This window comes from Neophocaena asiaeorientalis, unplaced genomic scaffold, assembly GCF_003031525.2.
Source record: "Neophocaena asiaeorientalis asiaeorientalis breed wild unplaced genomic scaffold, Neophocaena_asiaeorientalis_V1.1 scaffold889, whole genome shotgun sequence".
NCBI classification, from domain to species: domain Eukaryota; kingdom Metazoa; phylum Chordata; class Mammalia; order Artiodactyla; family Phocoenidae; genus Neophocaena; species Neophocaena asiaeorientalis.
The window spans coordinates 1,107,486-1,123,708 of NW_020171798.1; the positions used below are offsets into that span (position 1 = coordinate 1,107,486).

Below are 16,223 nucleotides of genomic sequence, written 5' to 3' on the forward strand. Positions count from 1 at the left end.
TAAAAAAAAAAAAAAATTTAAAAAAAAAAAAAAAAAAAAAAGACAATTGTATTTCTACAGTATTTACTGGTGTCAAATCCCGGGACAATCTAAAGGGCTAGACTGGGTCAGGAGACCACCAGAAGGAAACACTTAATGTTAAGAAGTCGCACTGCTATCAACCCGATTTTCTATTCCTCCAAGTTCTTCCTGAGAGTCCAGAGTCGCAGCGCACCCTAAATGCTGCTGCTAGTGGCAGCTGCCTTCCTTGCTCTGGTCTCTCGGGACTCCTCCTCCTTCCTACAGGACCAGGACCATCCCTTCTCTCTCCCCACTGTGTGTCAATTGTCTCTGGCCTCAGCCTTCTTTTCCTAGTTTTCCCCAAAGGCTAGAATCACAGCCATGACCCCCAGACTGCCGCAGCCCCGTGCTGCGGTGCTGAAAAATACTGCTCGGTCTTTGTAGCTGGCAAGAACACTCCTAAGAAAAGCAGTATTTACTTCTGACGGAAAACCAGTGTTTCACTAAATATGAATCCAGAAAGACACGACTCCTTTGGAAAGGAGTCTGAGCAGGTGGGAGATAGAAAGGGAAAAATATACTTAGTTCAGGATTGTGACTGATTTTAAAAGACAGGCCTTTATTGTTTTAGAAAGAGCTAAAAAATAGAAATATGCAGCATCCGGTGAACTAAAATTTTCATGATGTGGAGACTGCGAGAGGTCATTTTTTAACACACCCCCATGATATCTGCAATCCTCTGAAGATCTTTCACTTCAGGAAAACGGAAGACTTTTCCCCAAGATCTACGTCTTCCAACCTAAGCCCAGAATGACCGACATTCACAGCACTGCAGAATACAGCACAACTCTTTTTTCCAACCGTCTATCCACACTGATGAGTTTTAGAAGATACTGGGGTCACATGACGCAGTGTCTTCTTTGTGGTGGAAAATTAACTAACAGCAAATGGGAAGACAACACAAAATTAGCTGACTGGGAATTAAAAAAGAAGTGACCTGGGGGAGTGTTCGTTCAACAATATTTATAAACAAGTCCTATACAACAAGACTACATAAGAGAAGTCTAGACTGTTGTCATATCTTATGAACGTCTGTCTCTTATTTGCTCTAGTAAGCTCTCTTCGGTTGTAATTTAATAAGAAAAAATGGTTTCTAAAGTAGGCAAGGAACCCTGATTCAATTTAGGACAGCAGGCCTCAGCCACCATCGCACACATGACCAGCGGACACGATCAGTCAGGCACAGCCACAGACCCCACGAGTGGCCAGAACCGGCTTTCGAGGCTTCCCAAGAGGGGCCAGGAGAAGTGACTGTGAGCCCACCTGCACCCGCGCAGCTGACTCCAGCCCCACCACATTCTCGATCCTTCTAAACTCAGAACTGGCTCAAAGTGTGAGCAGCTATAGAGCCTGGACACAGTAAATGCTAAACAGATGCTCCTACGAGCACTGCCGACGCTGCTAGCACGCTGCTGCCACCACCACTGTTCTCGTCACGTGAGCCCACAATGACCCTGACGGCAGGTTGGGGAAAGCTACTTTGTCTTCACTCTAACAACAAGGACACAACTGCTATTTACTGAGCTCTTGCTTGCCAGGCAGCGTGCTAAGCGTTTTCTTTTACGTAAATACAACAGTGATGCCATGAAGTATGTACAAGTATCACCACCTTTGCAGATGAGGAAGCTGAGGCTTAGAGGGCTGACGTGACTTGCTCACGGTCGCACATACATACTCACAGCCTTACGTGCACACGTGGGGAGCTGCGATATGAGGTGGGTTAGTTCTGACTTTGGAGCCCCACTCCTACCTCTAGCCGGCAGCGCCAATCCACCTGCTCAGGCAACTTTCTATTTCCCCACCTGCCTCTATCCATTGAGTCCTCTCAACCTCTAAAGCGCAGTAATTCGTCACAATTATCTGGGGGTGACACTGTGCAAGATTCAAAAGAAGTCCTCGTTTGTGCAAAATCAGACCCAGGACCTACTGTCTCGGGCAGTGGCCAAGAGTCCTGGCAACTTCCTCTTCTGCTGGGCGGGATGGAGCTGGGACAGCTGTCCACCACCGGTCTCGGGAGGATGACGCTCACAGGCAGTCCTATTCTAGGAAGAACCAGCGGCAGCAAAACATCCCCGTTCTTGGCTTGACAATCCATTTCCCCACCTTGAACCTTGATGCACTGGGGTTACTGAATTTGAACTTCCGTTGGTTCAAATCTTCGTGTTCCAAACTTCTATTTCCTGTTAATTGTATCTGTCCCGAGAGATGACCAATACTAAAATTTACACAGTTTAAAAGATAAAAGCAAGCTTTGAAATGCAAGAAAAATAACACGTAACAGTAGTAATATTTACATTCAAATCTATTGCAAGATGGCAAAAGTTCAGCAACATTTAAGGACTATCAAGTTTCATTAAATGGTTCCATGTTTTTGTTGAAAAATATAAAAATATTTTTCTATAAACACTTCATAAGAGGCAACGTGAAAATTACCATATTTTACAGAAATAATTAAGTCCATCCTCAAATGTTCCTTTTTAATCCTCTAACTGCAACTTTCAGGTCTAGAGGGGAAAAGTTATTTTAAACCCTGTCCTGTGACTGTTGTCTACACATTTAAATTATGGGGAAAAGTCTTTAGAACTTAATTTTTCGACTATTTAAAATAAAAGCAAGACACAAAAATCACTTGGCAGTCAGATGGGACATGAGAGCCAACACAGTTCTTAAAACCAAGAGTTGCATTAGGCAGAACTCAGAGACCAGAAATTCCCTTTTCTTCCTCCCTCGTGCTGTTGGCAATTCCGCAAGTCCACGCCAGGCTTCCTGAAGTTTCTTGTGACATTCACGGGCTGCACACAGATCTCATAGTGCATTGTACTCCACACATTTCGATGGATCTGTAGGAAAGTGCTTCTGGCAAATGGTCATTAACCTCTTCAATCCCTGAGAAAATAAAAATAAATAACGGTTGGTTATGATATGGCTAAACTACTCTCGATCGCCCTCCTCGGTACTCACTCCAGTTTACCAGCATCCCCGCTAAAATGCAGCAGTCCCCTGCAACACCACTCAGACGCACACTGAGAGAAAGATTGAATCGTGTGCGCTCAGAGAAACGTACAAGACGGTCATAGCTTGTTCACAAAAACAATAACATCAAAAGTACCAGAAACAACCCAAATGTCCATCATAGGAGAATATGTGAATAAGCTTTAGTAGGCTCACAAATGGAACATACTACATCAGTAAAAAAGAATTACCTAGAGCTACAATTTAGCCTTTCTCCACCAGGTTCCAATGGAGAATTAAGCCCTGCTGGCTAGCCTAAAGCATCCATTATATGTAATGAGACAGCTCCTCTCCGATGTACCCTAAAAGGGTGCTACATGTGTCCCATCCTTGGGAGAAATGAGAAAACGGGCACTCAGATCATCTTCTGTGTTCTACGGTCCAGATGAGAAACTCTGGTTGAGAACAATGGATATACATGAATCTTAGAACGTTAAATGTAAAAAGCAAGTGGCAAGGGGCTTCCCTGGTGGTGCGGTGGTTAAGAATCCGCCCGTCAATGCAGGGGACACGGGTTCAAGCCCTGGTCCAGGAAGATCCCACATGCCGTGGAGCAACTAAGCCCACGCACAACTACTGAACCTGCGCTCTAGAGCCCACGAGCCACAACTACTGAAGCCCATGCACCTAGAGCCTGTGCTCTGAAACGAGAAGCCACCACAGTGAGAAGCCCGTGCACTGCCAACGAAGAGCTGCCCCCGCTCGCAGCAACTAGAGAAAGCCCACGGGCAGCAACGAAGACCCAACGCAGCCAAAAAAAAAAAGCAAGTGGCAAAATGCTATATACAGTATTATACCATTTAAAACTTTTTTTATTATATATAATTTTTACAGGTTACTTTCCATTTACAGTTATTACAAAATATTGGCTGTCTTCCCCGTGTTGTACAGTACATCCCTGAGCCTGTCTTACACCCAACAGTTTGTACCTCCCCCTCCTCTCTATTGCCTTTCTCCCCCTGCCCCCCAACTGGTAACCACTGGTTTGTTCCGTGTCTGTGAGTCTGCTTCTTTTTGTTATGTTCACTAGTCTGCTGCATCTTTTAGACTCCACATGTCAGTGACGTCACTGTCTCTGACTTGTTTCACTTGGGCATAACGCCCACAAAGTCTGTCCCTGCGGCGGCTGCAAAGGGCAAAGTTTCGCTCTTCATGGCTGAGCAGTACTCCACTGTGTATATGGACCACCTCTTCTATCCATTTGTCTGTTGATGGACACTTAGGCTGTTTCCATGTCTTGGCTACTGTAAATAGTTCTGCTATGATCACTAGGGTACATGTATCTTTTTAAATTAGTGTTTTGGGGTTTTTCTGGATATATACTCAGGAGTAGAATTGAGGGGTCATATGGTAGTTCTATTTTTTGTTTTTTAAGACACCTCCTTAATGCTCTCCACAGAGGCTGCACCAATTCACATTCCCACCAACAGTGTACAACAGTTCCCTTTTCTCCTCATCCCTGCCAGCATCTGTTATTTCTACACTTTTTAATGATGGCCATTCTGACAGGTGTGAGGTGGTATCTCGTTGTGGTTTTGATTTGCATTTCCCTGATGATTAGCAACCTTGAGCATATTTTCATGTGCTTGTTGGCCATCTGCATTTCCTCTTTGGAAAAATGCCAATTCAGTTCTTCTGCCCTTTTTTTTTTTTTTTTTTGTGGTACGCGGGCCTCTCACTGTTGTGGCCTCTCCCGTTGTGGAGCACAGGCTCCAGACGCGCAGGCTCAGCGGCCATGGCTCACGGGCCCAGCCGCTCCGTGGCATGTGGGATCTTCCCGGACCGGGGCACGAACCTGTGTCCCCTGCATCGGCAGGCGGACTCTCAACCACTGTACCACCAGGGAAGCCCTGTCCATTTTTTAAGTGGGCTATTTGTCGAGCTGTAATGGGCTGTTTATATACGTTGGGTATGAATCCTTTATTAGTCATATCATTTGCAAATATTCTCTCTCATTCAGTAGGTTGCCTTTTAGTTTTGACAATGGTTTCCTTTACTCTACAAAAGCTTATAAGTTTAATTAGATCCCATTTGTTTATTTTTGTTTTGTTTCCATTACTCTAAGACAGATTCAAAAAATATTGCTTCACTTTATGTCAAAGAGTGTTTTGCCTGTTTTCCGCTAGGAGTTTTACAGTATTTGGTCTTACACTTAGGTCTTTAATCCATTTTGAATTTAAGTTTTGTATATGGTGTTAGAGAATGTTCTAATTTCATTCTTTCACATGTAGCTGTTCAGTTTTCCCAGTACCACTTATTGAAGAGACTGTCTTTTCTGCACTGTATATTCTTGCTTCCTTTGTCATCAATTAATTGACCATAAGCCATGGGTTTATTTCTGGGTTTTCTATCCTGTTCCATTGATCTATGTGTCTGTTTTTGTGCCAGTATCATAATGTTCTGATGAAAGTCAGGGAGCATAATTCCTCCAGCTCTGTTCTTCCTTCTCAAGATCGTTTTGGCCATTTGGGGTCTTTTGTGTTTCATACAGATTTTAAAATTAGTTGTTCTAGTTCCGTGAAAAATGCCATTGGTATTTTGATAGGGATTGCATTGAATCTGTAGATTGCCTTGGGTAGTATGGTCATTTTAACAATATTGATTCTTCTACTATTATACCATTTTAATACAACTCAAAAACAACTTAAAAATACTATATTGCTAAGAAATACACACATAACATGGTGGAATTATTTTTGAAAAAGCAAGGAAATGACAAATTGTGGATAATGGTTATTTCTGGGGTACAGGAGGAAAATACAGATTCTATGATCTTCAGAAAGTTCTAGTTCTTAAGCTGGGATTAAGGCCTTTACACATTTATCTTATTCTTTGCCTCATAACTTACATATCACATGTGTTCTTTTTTACGTACCAAATATTACACAATTAAAAAATCGTACTATAATCATAAAAAACAGCACAAGCATGACCTGGCCAGTTCTGCTGAATGCAGCCTTAGTACTACTACACCGCCTTCGTTCTGTACCTTTGGCATCTGTTACCATGGCCTTCGGTTCTTTCTAGACAAACGCAATACACAAATTCCCATGATGTCACAAATTTCAGGTGCTTTCTATCTCTTCTACAATTTGGCCAGTTCTCATCCAGTCTATAACTTCATAGTGATATTTTTAACTGATGATAAGAACTGTCACAATTAAGAAAGATTCAATCAGTCCCTTTCAACTCATCCTTCAGTCTGTGATCTTTTAAAATCTTTAGTGGGCATTTTATTTTCAGTTATTCTTCTTAGCTTTCTCATCCACCAGCAAGCAAACATGCCTCTAAGTCATTATCCAAATTCACAAACAGGCCAGGGACAAGGGCAGAAACCTGCGATGTGCCACTATAGATCTCTCCAGAACAATTCTGCAAGTTTTACAACTAGCATTGAATCCTATTTACTCTTTTATCTACCAGCCTACAAATGTCCTTGTTTACAAGGAGACACTCTGTCAGATGTCTTACTGAAATCTAGACATCTATAGCAATATTGGTAAGTTATTAAAAACGACAACCAATAACAGCAGCACTTAATTTTAATGATCTCCAAAGCAATTTTTGGCACAAATTATTTTAAGGTTTCTCACCTTGCATTCACAAAAACTGAAACGACCCAGTTCCTAACACAGTAAGAACAATGAAATGCCATCAGAGGCCAAAGGTTGACTATGTTCAGGTCTATATTAGATATGAAAAAATATATAGCACACTACCTTGTACTTAACTAGTATTCCCCCCAAATTCATTTTCTTTCCTAAAAATGATACAATGAAATATCATGTGCTCTTAAAAGAAGAAAGAGTTTCATGACCCAGTGGGAAAAGCAGAGGATGTTGCTGGAATTATACAATCTAGTAACAGAAATGTGCATCGAGAAGTCCGAGCAGGAAGGGTAAACCCCCTCAAAATACACACTAATGTTAACAGGTAGCGAAAACATCACCAAAGATCTAGAACTCTTACTCTGTAATTACCTTCATATTCAAACAACACTTAAGCTAAGTAAAATCACCAAAAACAAAACAAAACAATGAGGTAAAAAGCCTGCCAAATCTCTTTGGTCCCATAGTAAGCAGATAACACAAATATAAATTACTTCTACGAAGTGAGCTATAATCTAAGAGACTCGACATCAGAGAAACATGATTTTCAAACATTTCACGTCAAGTCCTTTGTGGGTTCAAAGACTGTCCATATTATGCTATTTAAGGAGTGGGAGTGTGGAGGGAGGTTATCCTTCAGCTGGTCTCCACGAAGGAAGACTTTCGCCGGCAAGGGCAAGTGCGAAGGAAGCCCGGGAGCCTGCTGTGCTCCTCGTTCTGCTGGCGCTGTTGCGGCTCACTGCGCCTAATCGGGTGTTGCTTTAGGACAAAGACCCTTCCCTCTCACCGTCCAGCTTCTCCTGCTGTGAATTCTAATCCTGTGGCCGCAGAACTGGAGCTGTGGCCATGGAAATGTATGTGATATCATTAAAAGGACCCTAAGTCTCCTGAAGGAAGAGGTGAGAAAAGAGGCAAAGCTAGGAAAGGGAACAGTCCAATGAAAGACGAAACGGCTTTAATCTGCAGCAAGACACAGCAAGAATTATTATGAGCCAATGAAAGGCAAACAGATGCTAAGACGCTGGGGGTCATTTTCCTTACACTGTAGGAATTAGAATTTTAGGTGTTTGTGCCTTATTGAAGAGATCTGTGATGCTTATTTACACTCACTGAACAGATTCTATGCTTAAAAAATGAATATTAAGAGTACCCTGTCTGAAATCTTAGCTGTCAAACAGTTGTGAAACTCAACGGTCTCCATCATAAACAGTTACCATGGAACGTTACAGTAAATTTTTGCCATAAGGACTGACGGCACCCAGCACAGAGTTTTAAAGGGGCATAACCTGATGATAACATGTGAGTATTTTCCAAATGGAGACAAATCTTTTCAGTTAGGTCCTTCAGGATTTTAGTTTCAAATTGCTTGGGGATGCTTAAACCAGTAAGACAAGGAGCTGCTTAGCTTAGCTTATTGCAAATAGCTTTTTAAAAACAAGTAGTATTTTTAAATATAATTTTCACTTTTATAAAAGCAATACATTTATTTAATAAATCCTTATTCAGTGCCTATTACGTGCCAAGCACTGCTCTAGGCTCTGGGAATAGAGCAGGGGAAAAAAAGAGAAAAAATCCTCACCCTCATTGAGAATATACTCTAATAAAGGAAGACAGACGAGAAACAAAATATGTAAAACGGACAAGAAACAAAATGAATATGTAAATATCTAATGTGTTGGATGGTGGCAAGTGCTATGGAGAAGGTCAGGCAGGCAAGAGGCGTGTGTGGATGTGGGAAGTGACCGGAAGGGCTCTGGCTCTCCCTGAACTAGGGAGCCACTGTAGGGCTCTAAGCAAGAGAGCATCACAGTCTGGTTTGTATTTTAACTGGATCCCTCTGGGTGCCATACAGACTGAACAGAAGAGGGGCAAGGAAAAAAGCACAGAGAGGAGACCCTGCAGTCATCCAGAGAAGACAGGCAGGTGCCAGACCCAGACGGTGGCAGTGCAGGTGGTAAGAAGGGATCACCCCAGATGTAATCTGAACATGGGACAATCATGGTTTGCTGACAGGACATGGGCTGAGACAGCGAGAGAAAAGCCAAGGGTAATCCCATGTTTTGTGTGCATGTTACTGTATGTATTTTTAAAATCACACAGTTCTTCTATCAAATAATAGCAGTCCCCTGCCTCACCCTTTCCAATCCTAATTCCATCACCCCAAAGGCAACCACTCCAAATCTCTTAGGCGTTTCTTCCGGTATTTACTGCCATATTTCTAGATACTACACGCTGACAGTGCTTGATTTTTTTCCAGTTTTTATTTTTCTACCTCCTATGAAAGGTGAAGATTTCATCTCTTACACTACGTGCATTGGCCCCACCTATGCACACACGCGCCTTTCACTCCCTCTCCTCCCCCAAGTCACAGTCCTCAGTGAGCACCATGTTTAGGATATACCTCATAATGTCTACACAAATATTGTCCAAAACAGAGCCAATATCCTGTTTCTTAGGTATTCTTCCCCATCTTTTTGCTTTTCTGTGTAGTATGAATTCATTCTCCAACAGTGAGACTACTCTCAATATGACCAAACACATCAGGTAGTACATCTGTTCCATTTTTTTCCTGGAGCCCTGTCTTATCTGTTCCAATCTAGATCAACTGAATTCCAGACCTCCTTGTACTGCTACAATCCTAGAGCATCCCTTCACCTTCAACCTGGGAATTCCTTTTGCCCTGCTCCTCTGCTGGATCTTGTTTTCTGGATCTTTGTTTGCTTCCCTCATTTTGGTGGAGCACATCCTCAAGTATTAGCAATATAACATAGTGGAGTTAAGACTATGCAAGTTCAAATCCCAATTCCACCACTTACTAGCTGTGTGACCTTGGGAAATTACTTTTCCATGCCTAAGTTTCCCCACTTGTAAAACAAAGAAATCATAGTATCATCCTCTTACTACATATGTGAGAGAGAGAAGAGAGAGAGAGAATATATATGTGCTAAATTGCTGCAGTGAGCACACAGTAAACACCATGTAAGTGTTAGCTACAATAATAATGATTCTAGAGAATGGGTATGTGACACAAGATGGGTCACACTTCTGAGACTTTTCCTGTCTGAAAATATCTTCAACCTATACTCACACTTGACTGTTCATGTGGGAATAGAATTCTGAGTTGGAGACTTTTTCCCTTACTAATACAAAGGCATTGCTCCACTGTCTTCCAGCTTCCAGAACCATTAATAAGAAGTATGAGGGCATTTTAATTCCTGAGTCTTCATAAGTGACCTGTTTCTTTTCTCCAGAAGCACGGAAAATCTCTTTATCCGTGGCCTCCAATATTTGATTATATTGAGCCTTGATGTGAGATCCTTCCTATTCATTTGCTATGAATTCAGTGAGCTCTTTTTTCATTCTAGAAATGCATGTCCTTCAGCTCTGGGAATTCTTCCTGCATTAATTCTTTATTTCCTACCCTCCAATTTCTCTGTTCTCTTTTTCCTAGAATTTGAATAGTTGCAGACCTTATAGATTGACTCTTTTGTTCTCGTATCTTTCATAGTTCTGAGATTTCCTCAACTTTATCTTATAACCCTTTTATCTAATTTTTAAATTTCTGCTATAATGTTTAACTTCTGAAAGCTTGTTTTAATTCTTTTTTGTAGCTATTGTTATTTCATAGTTACAACCTTACCTAAGGATATTAATTTTTTAATCAAAGGGGTTTTTTCTGTTCCCTATGCTATAATTCAGTTTCTCTCAACTCCTTTTTTTCCATGTGTTTTTTGGTCTCTGTCTTTCATGTTGGAAACTCTCCCTGAATGTCTGATGATCCTAGGTGAACATGCATATTTATGAGTAAGGCAATAAGGAGCTAAAGGAAACTCACCGAATGGGCAGGGCTCATCAGTGGAACTTCAGTTTAGGACAATATGGCAGCAAGTTAGTTTTTTCATTAGCAGAATACTAATTGTTAGTAACTGTACATCTTTTCTCTTGGGTCAGTTCACAGAGAAGAACCCTCCTGTTTCCTGAGGTGGGATAACAGCCTGGCTGCCAGCATCAGAGGGACCAGTGGAGAAAAGGAACCAGAGGTCTCATCTGTCAACATACAGACCCTCACTTGAGTTGCCTGTTTTGAGTAGGGCATCTCACCTGCCTGAGGCTACAAATCCCTCAGAAAGTTAACCTGTTTTCTGCTATAAGGGAGAAAGGCAGGAGGGCCTACTTGCACAGGGTAGAAGGAACCTCTGGACTACTTATCCTAATTCTCAACCACTCCTTCATTTTCAGTCCCATCCCGTGGTGCAGTCTTTTTTTTTTTTTTTTTTTAAGATTTTGATGTGGACCATTTTTTAAAGTCTTTATTGAATTTGTTACAATACTGCTTATGTTGGATTTTTTGGCCACGAGGCATGTGGAATCTTAACTCCCCAACCAGGGATCAAATCTGCACCCCCTGCATTGGAAGGTGGAGTCTTACTGGACTGCCAGGGAAGTCTCTGGTCCAGTCTTTTAGAAGTACCTAAAAGTCCCATGTCCTGAGCCTTTCCAGATTCTACAGAGTCCTCATTAATGGCTCCTTAATGACTTTCTCCCCATACAATATTTAACTAAAACTGATCTTTTTAAAATCAATACTGTTTCTAGGAAAACATTCTGCATTTAAAAGTCTAACTGATGAACTGTACACTTAAAGATCGTTAAGATGGTGGAGCTGAAGAAAGATTTTCTTTAAATGGTTAAGATGGTGGAGCTGAAGAAAGATTTTCTTTAAATGGTTAAGATGGTAAAATTTATGTCATATATATTTCACCACAATTTTTAAATAACCTAATTGCAAGCATTACAGCATATTCTAGATAAGGCATAAAAATATCAATTACATATACAGTTTGGTGTATCACAGTATATGACATAGGATACAAATCCTGGATACAGTTGTTTATATCCAGATAAATCAATGAACCATTAAAACAATCAACCTGCATCAACTCAAAAAAACAGCAATTTTTTATCATTGCAGAAAGCAAATGCTTTTTAAAACCAAACCAGGGCTTCCCTGGTGGCACAGTGGTTGAGAATCTGCCTACCAATGCGGGGGACACGGGTTCGAGCCCTGGTCTGGGAGGATCCCACATGCTGTGGAGCAACTGGGCCCGTGAGCCACAACTACTGAGCCTGCGCGTCTGGAGCCTGTGCTCTGCAACAAGAGAGGCCACAACAGTGAGAGGCCCGTGCAAAAAAAAAAACAACAAAAAAAAACAAACCAAATTACAATCATACCCTTTTAGCTAGATTTGCCTTTTATTTTATAAACTATCATTAGTTAATAGGACTTGAGGAAGACTTTTTTTGTTTTTAAGTAATCTCCTTACTGAAGTATACAGAAGACATTTTATCAATGATTTCTGTTCCTGTCACTAGTGTGCCCTGTAAGAACAACGTCTTGAAAACGAAAGCACAGATGCGTTTAGTGGTGCAGCCTAGGAACATGAAGAACAGGGATAAGTTGAGAACATTTTCCATGCAGCTATTTAAATTCTGTCAACAAACTGCCAAGGTTCTAATAAAGGAATGAATTACCATGAGATATTTAAGTTACTAATTAATCCTAACTTCAGACTAAAGGAATACATATTTGACTCGAAATGTGATTTTCAAAAAATGTGTACTTGGGGCTTCCCTGGTGGCGCAGTGGTTGAGAGTCCGCCTGCCGATGCAGGGGACACGGGTTCGTGCCCCGGTCTGGGAAGATCCCACATACCGCGGAGCGGCTGGGCCCGTGAGACATGGCCACTGAGCCTGCGCATCTGGAGCCTGCGCATCCGGAGCCTGTGCTCCGCAACGGGAGAGGCCCGCGTACTGCAAAAAAAAAAAAGTGTACTTAATGATGAAAAGTTAATTTCTACAATAGCAACTAACATTCATAGCCATGCATACAAAGGCCAAGCCTTCAAGAATTGTCCACAGGAATTCTTTTCTTATAAGTATATGATTAACATTGAGTTGATCTGAATTACTCATTCTAGACTTTTTAATACCCAATCTGGATCTAGCTACTTGGGATGATGGCAGATGAAGGCCATCTCATGCTGCTTCTAATGAAGAGTCCTAGTGCAAGTATTAAATGTATTAAAATATTCAGGATCTGTAGGACTTAGTGGAAAATTAAAGAAAAAGTAGTTTGGGACTAAATCTTCTTCTGGAGTGTATGGTAAGAAATAGAGAGGTGCTCTCAATTTTTACTTGTCTGAATGTTTGATATATAAAAGAACATTATTTCCAGTTCAAAAGTTCATCACTTCACAGAAAGGAACAAATTACAAGTGATTATTCCATTTTGAAAACAGCACTCACGTACTTAATGAAGTTAGGTAAAAATGTATGCCAAATGACCAGTTTGAGTGAAGATTTTATTTACTTGACAAGGCCTTCATGCTGCAGGGTGATCTGACTTTTTTTTTTAAGCATGTGGTTGAGAAATATAGAGTTAACACCCCAAGTTAAACGTCTATTTAGCTGCCAGCTAAAAAGAAACGTGGCACAGTTTAGACCAGCATTCCCCACAGTGTGCTCCTACCCAACAATGGCGTTCTATAATATTAAAAGGTAATGTATGTGAAAGAGAAATGATAGTACTATTTTTCTCTAAAAATTTCTTTTAATATGCCAGGAAGTTATTAAATGGGTAAACAGTTTGTTACCAAAACAACTTGCCTTTAAGAAATGGTTTATCAGAGCCAAGAATGCCAGGAGGTAGCATAAGGCCGCTTGACCCACAAATGTGTGACATACAATCTGATGCATAGGGAGCGTTTACCAGCTAACCATGACATGTGCATACAACACATGGATCACGTTGTGATCACTCACTGCAGTAATGTTTGTTATACCATTTTCAGCAATTCACGAACATATTATAAATTTACAAATGTTCCATGAACAACTAAATTTGACAAATTCTAGTACAGGTGAAATATGCCGAAATCTGAAATGCAGATATAAATATCTGACATAAAGTGCTGGAATGATGTTTTTAACCAGGGAATTTACAAACTTAAGGTCATTGAACACAACTTGCCAGAGAAGATTATGGGACATTTTGCCTTTTGGAACAGTGAAAGCTTGAGGAAAATTATTTGGAATGAATATTACTCCTTAATCTTCTAATCCCCAAAGAAACCTGTGTTGTAACACAGCACACAGACAGACTAATCTATAGGAATCAGGGAGGGTATCCACAGGAAACAAAGGGCATACTCAAACTGGGTAATTTGACGGTAGCAGTCCCAAGGACTTTACAAAGGCATGGGCAAGACCGGGACCTGTGAGCTGACAACACTGCAAAGCTGTGGCTAACCTGTTTTCTAAGGGGGCAAGGGAGAAGACTGGTTACCAGAAACCCAGAGAGGGTAACTAACTGTATGGAGACGGCTGTGGCCTTGGGTGGAAGGGTGTAGTGACTCCACAGGGAGGAAGCCAGGGATATAAATACCCCAAACTCGTTCTTCTCCCACCTACAGAATGCCTTCCAGTCCCTCTCATCACCTGCCCCGTTCAGAAGTCAGAGGGCAAGGGAGCCTGTCCATGTTGTTCATGAAAGCCAGGTTTCCAGGGCACAGAACACGGTGAGGAAGGATGGAGTGGATCTGGAGGGCAAATCACCACGTGATGTCCATTTCAGCTTTTCTTCCTGCTCTTCTTTACTAACAAGTAAAGAACACCCAAGATATGAACCTTTTCAAGAGATGTCTTGAAATGACTGAATTATAAAGACTCTAAATAATCAAGAACTTCCTTTAATCTGTGTAGAAGCTTTATCCAAATCTGGGCCAAAGGCTACATCTGCATTTGGCAGACCAACAATTTCCATCTCGCCCTAGATTTGAGGCTACCAATAAGCTATACAACTTCTCTTTGATCTACATGGTGAGCAAACCCTCCCTGTGGTGTGTTTAATTTTTGTGAGAAAGAGAACACTTCAAACAACCTTCACAGTTTAAATTCTACAGAGGTTTGCATAAAACCCAAAGATGAAATCATGTTACAGTAAAGAGCCCGCTGAATTGTTTTTACCATATTTCAGAAAACAGTTACTTCTCACCAATATTTCTACATAAAAGAAAATAATTACATATTGCAAGATTTCATTTAAATGATGTCCAAGAACTGGCAAAATTAACCAATAATGACACATGTCAAAACCATGGTTATTTCTGATGGGAGGAGGAATTAGGCTGGGAAAAGGAATGAGGGAAACTTCAGGGGTGCTGCTCGAAATCTCCTATGATCCAGACCTCATTTTATGTCTTGATAAATATCACATATATATGAAGAATCACTGAGCTGTACAATTAAGATTAGCACACTTTACAGGCTCCACTGTTTACTAAGGTTTATTATATCTCAATTTTAAAAGAAAAATTTTATTCAACATAGTTTTGGAAGTTTTAGCCACAGCAATCAGAGAAGAAAAAGAAATAAAAGGTATCCAAACTGGAAAAGAAGAAATAAAACTGTCACTGTTTCCAGATGACATGATACTATACACAGAGAATCCTAAAGATGCTACCAGAACACTACTAGAGCTCATCAATGAATGTGGTAAAGTAGCAGGGTACAAAATTAATGTACAGAAATCTCTTGCATTCCTATACACTAATGATGAAAAATCTGAAAGAGAAATTAGGGAAACACTCCCATTTACCATTGCAACAAAAAGAATAAAATACCTAGGAATAAACCTACCTAAGGAGACAAAAGACCTGTATGCAGAAAGCTATAAGACACTGATGAAAGAAATTAAAGATGATGCAAATAGATGGAGAGATATACCACGTTCCTGGATTGGAAGAATCAACATTGTGAAAATGACTATACTACCCAAAGCAATCTACAGATTCAGTGCAATCCCTATCAAACTACCAATGGCATTTTTCACAGAACTAGAACAAAAAATTTCAAAATTTATATGGAAACACAAAAGACCCCGAATAGCCAAAGCAATCTTAAGAAAGAAAAACAGAGCTGGAGGAATCAGGCTTCTGGACTTCAGACTATATTACAAAGCTGCAGTAATCAAGAAAGTATGGTACTGGCACAAAAACAGAAATATAGATCAATGGAACAGGACAGAAAGCCCAAATATAAACCCACACACATATGGTCACCTTATCTTTGATAAAGGAGGCAAGAATATACAATGGAGAAAAGACAGCCTCTTCAATAAGTGGTGCTGGGAAAACTGGACAGCTACATGTAAAAGAATGAAATTAGAACACTCCCTAACACCATACACAAAAATAAACTCAAAATGGATTAAAGACCTAAATGTAAGGCCAGACACTATAAAACTTAGAGGGAAACGTACGCAGAATGCTCTGTGACATAAACCACAGCAAGATCCTTTTTGACCCACCTCCTAGAGTAATGGAAATAAAAACAAAAGTAAACAAATGAGACCTAATGAAACTTAAAAGCTTTTGCACAGCAAAGGAAACTATAAACAAGACCAAAAGACAACCCTCAGGATGGGAGAAAATATTTGCAAACGAAGCAACTGACAAAGGATTAATCTCCAAAATATACAAGCAG

General features: G+C 40.7%; 1 protein-coding gene across 3 annotated transcripts in view; it reads right to left on the bottom strand.

Moving 5' to 3' along the window:
• Positions 1-599: 599 nt before the first annotated feature.
• PRPF18 (pre-mRNA processing factor 18) overlaps positions 600-16,223 on the bottom strand; it is a 53,217-nt gene continuing 37,593 nt past the window's right edge. For all 3 annotated transcript variants that reach the window (XM_024739509.1, XM_024739371.1, XM_024739447.1), the window contains one exon: positions 600-2,946. In XM_024739509.1, coding sequence (XP_024595277.1) covers positions 2,866-2,946 — 81 coding nt within the window. In that variant the 3' untranslated portion in view covers positions 600-2,865. The remainder of the gene's footprint in view (positions 2,947-16,223) is intronic.